Below are 9081 nucleotides of genomic sequence, written 5' to 3' on the forward strand. Positions count from 1 at the left end.
TAATAATTGTATATTTACTGAGTCGAACTATACACTGATAGAAGGATTTATTTGTATCAAAAAATATTTGTTAATAGTTAACAAATCATTTATTAAAGACCACTTTTTAGTATTGAACAAATATTTCTTAGTATTTAAAATGATTTGTTTGTATTTAATAAATTTGATATTCATTTATTAAATATTGATAAATCTTTTTAAATTCTAAGAAATATTTGTTAAGGACTAAAAAGTGTCTTTAATAAATGATTTGTTGAAAATGAATAAATATTTTTAACTATAAACAAATCCTTCTATCAGTGTATGGGGCATTACGACTTATACTCACGTTATAAGGTATTTTATTTTAATGAGTTTCATAATTTCTTCAGCTCACCGATAGCTACACGCAGCGGCTCTAGGCTTATTTACTGAGAGATAAAATGTATTTGGTTCTTCTCTTCCGATCTCGAAAATTTGTTTAAATAAATGTATATCTTAAATGTCAGTTGATTTTTAAACGCCGATGACTGGTTAATATAATAAAAAGTGTGAAAATAATTACCCGTTTCTGTCTTAATACGATTAAATTAAGTAATTACGTTCTAATTATCAATATTTATTTATTAAAGCCAATGGCTTATTTATTGAATTTGGGCACTCGGTGAAATTCAATTAAATAAATATCCAATGTAAGAAAAATATCACGGACCGTAACACGGGTTCCTGACTTCCCGATGAGTGCCGCTCTGGCTTCCGCGGCTAGGGTTTTTATACTCGGAGATCCGCCATGATACAGTCGACGCGTCATCATTGGCATCTATTTTATTGGACCTCTCTGTATTTGACCGCTTTCTGTATTTGACCACATTCTTCCTCTGTATTTGACGATTTTACACAGCTCTTATGGATAAGGACGAGTCAAATGCAGAGAATGGTCCTGTACGGGCGAGTCAAATACAGAGAGCGTTGACTGTACCATAGTAGTTGGTCACGCAGCTAGACAAAGCGTTACCGTATAACATAATGCGCGATGAATACTTCTATATAAGGTCATATTCGGGAAGCTTGGCCGCTGATAATTATTTCACTCATAGATGTATAAGCGATGAGGTCCGAGATAAGTATTTATTTGCCGAGGTTTACAGGCGGCTTTTGGACAAACGAAAATCATTTTTCTCTTCGAGAATTTTTGTTAATGGGTAGTCGCAACTAAGACTATAAGCTCATCTCAAACCTCGTACGAGTAAATATTCTTATCTATGTTTTTCTTTCGTCTTATGTAAGAACAAAAAAAAATGATTTATTATTTGTTCATTAAATGATGAATATTTATTTCGGGTTTAATGTTCATCGGTGACCAGGTTGGTAATAGCGAGGGACAATAGATTTCCTGCGATATACGTTTTTTAGGGTCCTCCAGAAGGGAACTAGGCCCTCCCACAATACATATGGCGTCGCTAGATATCTATTTAACATAATAGTTACGCCTTCCTGTAAACTACTTCGGAGAAGAGGTTTAGGGGAATGGGGGTAGGTGGTTCTTGAGGGCACAGCGATACAATAGTTCATCGTTTTTTTATTAATTAGTGGGCCTTTTGGTTAATTAGCGTTTCATCGACATGTGACATAGGGCCGTAACAGTAGTGATTTTAATTATTCAAATCAAAATATCAAAACGTGGAAGAATAATAGTAGATAGATCAGAAAAACGATAGAAAGTGGAATGTTATGAAATTGATCAGCGAAAGTTGATCATCGAACAAAGGCTTCAAGAAAAACCTTTCGCTATTTTATCGCATGCGATATTATTGTCGAAAAGGTTTGATTGACAATTTGCGTGGTATCAATTTATATCACACATGATGTAGAGACCCATTATCTATACGCCAAATAGTATCTAAAATGACAAACTTCCGGGAAATTATATACGATAGTATCTTGTGGGTTTTCGATTACCTAAAAAGTCATAAAAACTAATTGTAATGGTAATTGGTACAGATATGATAAAAATACATAAATATTATTGTAACGAAATATTATTGCTCCATATTTAATTGGGTAAAACCTGGAGTTCAATGTCAACAATACTAATTAATCTTCAAATAGGCATGTTGCCAATCAAAACATTATAGAGTTCTCAAAGGAATCCATTAATAGATAAAAATTTATAAACAGCAATACAAGCGTTGTAATAAAACCAGTTCAACTTATTAATTATTGTTATGACTTTCATTAGCGGGGAACTGACCACTGTTTTCCTGTTTTTTAAACGCTTATCGAATTGGTGAATTCCAATACATATACCATTGTTGTTATGAGCCACAAATAAAACTTGGATATTTACCAATTTTGCTGATAGCAAGTTTAAAACCGATTGCGCTTTAAATAATAACAATATTTCCTAGCAAATTTGAAACAATTTTTCCCGCGAGCTATAATAACGCTTGATTAATCACCCTCATAAATAGAGAATTTGATCTTCACCTGTTGCCATACACACAGTAAAAAATATTGTGTATTTTTGTCGAAAACGGTTTGTGTTCAAAATTGTAGTGTGTTAAAATAACACAAAGTTTGTGTTACTTTATTTTGTAACATAAAAAATGTTTTATACACTCTTTATTAACACATTTTGTATGTTACTGTGGAATTAACGCAAAGTTTGTGTCAAAATCTCCATCAATATACCATTAACTTTGTGTTAACAGCGCGTCGGTTCTTTACTTTATGCGGCAACCGTTTTCACAAAGTGAGCGTCATCATTGGCATCTATTTTATTGGTGTTTTGAGTGTTAATAATAAAGTTATTTAATCTAAAAACTAACAATAAAGTGAGTTTATAATACGAACAAAAAAATTGATGTAATCAACGGTGAGTTATTATTTATTTATTATTGAAATTTCTGAATACTGTAGATAATCTTTCTTTCTTCAAAGATAACCTTAAAATTTGTTTTTATAAAATTAAGTACTCTTAATAGTAAATAGTAAAAAAGTTTTCTCTGTAAAATTTATAATTATTATAAATTAAAATTTCTGAATTTTTTAACTGCCAGTTACGGATTTTTTTTTTTAAACTTTTTTGTTTTTTTTTTTATACCAAAAGCATGTGTAAAATGATGTAATTGTGGGAAAGCGGAGGATCAGGTTTTGGTTTGGATATCTCAATTAAAACGCGAAAATATTATTCAAAATTAACGCTATAAATTTATTTACACTAAATACAAGTTATATTTAATATGTTAATTTGCGGATTGTTTAAATAAAAGCGGATAAATAAAGCACTGCGTGAATAATAAAGCGAAACCGGTTGACACGTGGTTGAACACACTGCCGGCACTGGAAAAGCGGAGAATTAATTGCACAAATAACACAATTTTTCTGTAACAAACTAAAGCGGATTAATAACAATTAATTTAAGCAAATTAAATTATTAAATAAGCGAAATGCGGTTTATTAACAAAAAGCGAAAGTAAAGAAATACTAATGGCGACTTGATGCAGCGAAAGCGTGGAAGCGAAAGTTAATAATAATAATGCGTCTTCTTCCTCGTCGACTTGGGAAAGAAGGCTGATTGCGCATGTCAGCGGAGCGATCAGTCAATTACACCACTGAGACATGGCGTGATCAGTCAAGCTAAGCTTTCATAGGCGGTTAGTTTTTGCGGGAACTAGCGGTAGACAGGTGCGGCTCGTGAAATTGGGAGTCCCCCAGGGGCGACTTTATCGCGGCTGGGCCTGTTCACTGAACAGTATGCAATACTAAAATTTATTTTGACTTGTTTTATTTTTTTTTATATGAGTGGGAATTCATCTAACATTAAAAAATTTGATGGAAATCAAAATCCAAAAGTGACTGTCATGTTTATTCTGGCGTGGAAAAATACTAAAGTTTGGGCCAAACTAAATTTGCCTGTTACGTTTAACGACCTTGTTTTAAAAGATTAATCTTCATTATAACTAATTATTTCTTATAATCTAATATGAAAATATAATAAATATTATTAAATAATAAAGACAATTGAATTTTTTAATTTGCTGCTTCATTTCTAAAATCTATAAATTGCTTTTCGATTTAATTATTTAAAATTTTACCTACAATTATTTACTTTCGATAATTGTTGATTTATCAAAATGTAAATAAAAAAAAAAAAATTTTTTTTTTAATAAATATTATTGACTACAGTTGAGGAAATGAAAAAAATTTATTTTATAGGTATAAAACAGTTGATTAGAATAAACAAAATTATTTAATATTGGTTGTGTTAAGATTGGGGCTATCTCAGAGATCCGAACGAAAATGTAGCCAACGTAGTAAATACAATATAATTAAAAAACAAATTTACCTTTTTACAAATTACAAACATCATCTATAAACTTATGAATAATACAAATTAGAGTGCGAATGAGATAAAAAAATTATATTTGCTAAAACACTTACGCAAAAATACTTGGATAGTATATATAGAGAAAAACAGAGTTGAAAATAATAAAATAACTAACCGGGAAGCTAACAATTTACCAGAAAATATTTAAATTTAATTTTACATAAAAACGACATGCAGCTGACATTGTTTTACAAACACAAATAAGAAAGAAGACGTCGGTAAGATATATTTTGGTAGGTAATTAACTGACGGAGTAAATTCAAGTTTGAGTAGAATTCGAACGCAACCTTTTAATACTTCGAACTAAAATGAAACTTAATATTTATCCTAATATTTATCCTTATATCTTAATATTTATCCTAAAAAATTTTAAACAAAATAAATTTTTTTATTTATAAAAATAATATAGCTATCAATAAATAAAGAACAATAAAATATTATTTAATGAGTGATAAATATTAAAAAATTTCAAGAATTTTTTTTATTTTTCGAAAATTTATTTTTATTTTTAGAAAATTATACAAACCTTAAATTAAAATTAATGAACATAAAATAAGTATAGAAAAATTGTAATTAAAAATATTTTTTTTTTTTTTAATTAAATGTGCAAGCTAGAGCTTTTTATCAAAAATCTCAAAGATAATAACAACACTGATAAAAAGTTAATATCATTCAAGAAAAAAGTTTAAATAAAAAATATCATGATAAAGAAAAAAAGATATATGATCTAAGGCATTTTTTTTATGTAAGGAAATTTTTTTCTTGAATCAAGAATGGATCAAGAATTTTTTCTCTTGAATCAAGTTTACTTTTTTTCCATCGAAGGAAATCTAAAATAAGATGAAATTAGAAACTTTAAGATATAACATTAGTAATAATTGAAGAGATTAATTTAGAGTAATTAATAATCATTAAGAATAAGTAAAGCAAGTGAGAGCCATCGTTTAGGCAGCAGCAGCAGCCGTCACTATGGCCACTTCATTTATGAGTTGTCGACAGACGGGGCATATAAAATCTGTCTCGCTCTCGATTGATACTGCCCGCCAACTTTCAATACATCCACAGCAAGCAATTTGATGCCTGCATAGTAAAAAATACCGGTTGACGGGCTGGTCAGCACAAAGTATGCATAAGTGTTCGACTGCATCAAAAACTGTAAATAACAAAATAAGCAGAATTATACGTTATTATTATTATTATTATTTACCAAAAAATTTATTTATAAATCAAATATTACCTCGATCATCCGGTACGATGCCTACAGCCACTGGAACAACTCCAGCATTTTCTATAGGTCCATTATTTGGAATAATTAGTTGAATTTCATCATCATTATCATCTTCATGAACATAAGCAGCTTCAGCATTCTGGGGATTATCACCACCATCGTTAGCACCTTCTTCACGAATTTGGTCGTTGTAAGCATTATCAGCAGCTTCGGCGTTAGCTTCTTGATTAACATTATTACCATTTAAATTGTTGTCTATTAATAGGTTACCAACAACATCAACTCTCGGAATACGATGGTTCAGAAGCCTGACATTGTCAACAACTAGTTCCTCGAATACCAATTGTCCTACATAATGAGCCCCGTGGTTTTGGTTTGCTAGATTAACGTTCACCTTGACATTGTTTTCTTCATAAAGGCGTAAATCATGAATAATTCTAACGCCATTATGAATAACATCATTAACAAATGGTGTTAAAATTCCAGAAGCAGTGGCAAAAAACAAATGGTAATCCATACGTTCAGCACTGAATAATTCCCAAAGTCGACGCAATTTTCGTGTAGACACTAGACTCCGACATCTCGGTGTGCATGTGATGCGACCATTGTTATTTAATGACTGGAAATCGCTGTGTGAGCGAATACTCTGATTTAAAAGTACTCCGATTATAAATTAATAAAATAAATATTTAGGCAATTCCAGATACTGCTATCATTTCCAAAAGAGTTGGTTAAGTTCTGGATGTGATTCTTCACTGAATCATTGAATGAATCTAAATCATTGTAGAAAGAAAAATTCTCAGGGCCCATTGAATTGATCCAGCTTTGTTGGTAATACTGCAATAATTCTTCAAGAGCAGGCACATAAACCAGGAATATTTGCTTTAAGCGACAAGAATCCTTCTGGTATGTTAGCAGCAGGAAGAAAAGAAATAGCCAGTGACTTTCTAAAAATAATCAGGATGTTCTCGTCCGCAGAATTGACATTTAATTCTGTAGCGCGGCCAATAACTATCTGTAAATAAAATTTAAACCATCAAATGTAAATAAATTTAAATTTCGATTGAAAAATTAAGAAAAAAAATTGACTTTGAATTGACTTTCAATTCAGCTGAGTTGAAAATAAAAAAAAATTGACATAAAAATCTTTGGTCCACAACAACTTGAATTACTTATTTTATTATTATATTGTTTGGGATCTGAAAATACTTCGTACGATGATTGCAATTAATTAAAAAATAGCTTTAATGTTTGTTACTTAATATTGTTGAGCCATTTTATTTACAAAGTTTAATTTAATAAAATAGATTTTAATTTTATACGTACCACAGCCTTATACTGGTCCAGAATATAATTATTGTTAAAATATTATTGTTAAAACAACAATTAACTTATCTAAGTATGAGGTAAGCTGATGCAATCATAATTAAGTTTCATTATTGGCGAACGTGCAGCTAGGTTGTTACTCCGAGAGTCATTTGTTTTTCAAATTGAACTGTCCTCTATAACATTTTACGAATCAGAAGCGCTATCTGTACAACCCCTTCAGCATTTACTATGTAAACTCCATTAAAATATGATATGTCACATGACTATACAAATATATAAATATATATACATATATTATATTGTTTATATATACTCATCTTCTTTGATCTGTATGCATACTAAAATACAAAAATAAAAATTACAATTGTATATAACATTGAAAAATTAATAATTTTTACTTAAAAGTGCTAATATATTTAAAAGTTAATACTGTATATTTAATTGACGTGCCAAGAGATATTTGTTATCATCATGACCAACGAACCCTGCACTGATCAAAAAATTGACTTGACTCAAGAGCCAAAGTCTTGAACCAGGAATACCATTTTGAAGAAAATGATTTTCTTGAGTCAAGAGAATAAATTCTTTAGCTAAGAAATTATTCTTGGTCTAAGAAACTTTTTTTGAGTCAAGAATTTATTCTCTTGACTCAAAAAAATCATTTTCTTCGAAATGGAATTCATGGTTCAAAAGTTTGGCTCTTGAGTCAAGTCAATTTTTTTATCAGTGTGGCACGTCGTCGTATCCCCGTGATTAGTATCGATGGTTATCAGTACATGTGCTCCAAAATTTATCCTAATGTCACGTAAGAATAATTGATGTTACTAACAAAAATGTTTTTATTTACTGATATTTTAGCTAATGATCGTTATTCTCATAAGACACAACTATTAACCATTTTAATTCATTACAGGTATGTTGTATGTAAGTATAAAAAAATAAAAAATTGCAAGTTTAGAGGACAAATAGTCAATAATCGACTTGTCATTTCGAATGATCATAATCACGCTAGAATCAGCAATGCACAAGTCAATTATCATTTTGAAGAATCTTTGTTTAACAAGGTGAAAAAAGAACATTTCAAGTCACTGATAGTTATTTATGACGAAATGAGTTTGCTGTAAGTATTTAAAAAAACTCCGATTAAGAGGACGATAAGTATATAATATGTATATAAAATTATATTAAATTAGTTAATTGTGTAATTTTTTGTATAATCTGCTTATTTTTTTTATACAGTCATTATGAAGCCGCTGTTTATGTCCCATGGGTAAATATTAAATCAAAAATGTTAAGATGGAGGCGACAAACAAGACCCCCCGTACCCAATTCGATAGAACAATATTTAAATATAATTGAAATGCCAGAACGGAACTTTTTCACCAGTTACAACGCAACGAACATAACAGTCACAACTATTGAAGACAATGATCATTTTAAATCAATAATTTACGCTGATATAGGATTTTTACGATCCTTAAATAATGTGACTGAACTTTTTATGGATGCTACATTTAAAGTGATTCCAAAAAAACCTGCATTTCGTCAATTCTTCACGATTTTAGAATTTGTCCAAGATTCTGTAAGTTTATGCTATTTTCATAAATTGTGTATAAAAATGATTGCTTGTCTTATAATCTATAACGTGTCATAGCGTATTTTATTAAAGCTTCGTTGTAATTTATGTTTGTAGCCTACGGTTTTTGTTTTTCTAAAAATTGATATATCGCATTACAAATGCCATAAGGGCGTACCAAAAAAATTTTTTTCGGGAATCGACGTAGTTATGTCTAAAACGGGCAGAAATGCAAAAAAAATTTTGGTACGCCCTTATGGCACCCAGGGTACCTACCGGAAGCCATAAGGGCGTACCAAAAAATTTTTTTTCGGGAAACAACGTATTTTTACTTGAAACGCGTAGAAATGACAAAAAAAAATTTTTTTCAAATTTGAAATTTTTTGGTACGCCCTTATGGCACCGGAGGTACTCACTGGGGGCCATAAGGGCGTACCAAAAAAAATTTTAAATTTGAAAAAAATTTTTTTTTGTCATTTCTACGCGTTTCAAGTAAAAATACGTTGTTTCCCGAAAAAAAAATTTTTTTGGTACGCCCTTATGGCATTTGTAATGCGATATATCAATTTTTAGAAAAAC

The 9081-nt window shown here is 30.1% G+C and overlaps 1 protein-coding gene across 1 annotated transcript; it reads right to left on the bottom strand.

Annotated features, from left to right (window-relative positions):
* Positions 1–5301: 5301 nt before the first annotated feature.
* LOC123263858 lies at positions 5302–7033 on the bottom strand. Its single transcript, XM_044726893.1, has 3 exons — positions 6924–7033; positions 5607–6612; positions 5302–5522 (listed from the first exon to the last, which is right to left on the bottom strand). The coding sequence occupies exons 2-3, from the start codon at positions 6112–6114 to the stop codon at positions 5314–5316; spliced, it is 717 nt and encodes a 238-aa protein (XP_044582828.1). The 5' UTR covers positions 6115–6612; positions 6924–7033; the 3' UTR covers positions 5302–5313.
* Positions 7034–9081: the final 2048 nt, after the last annotated feature.

Source organism: Cotesia glomerata, linkage group LG4 (assembly GCF_020080835.1).
Source record: "Cotesia glomerata isolate CgM1 linkage group LG4, MPM_Cglom_v2.3, whole genome shotgun sequence".
Classification (NCBI taxonomy): domain Eukaryota; kingdom Metazoa; phylum Arthropoda; class Insecta; order Hymenoptera; family Braconidae; genus Cotesia; species Cotesia glomerata.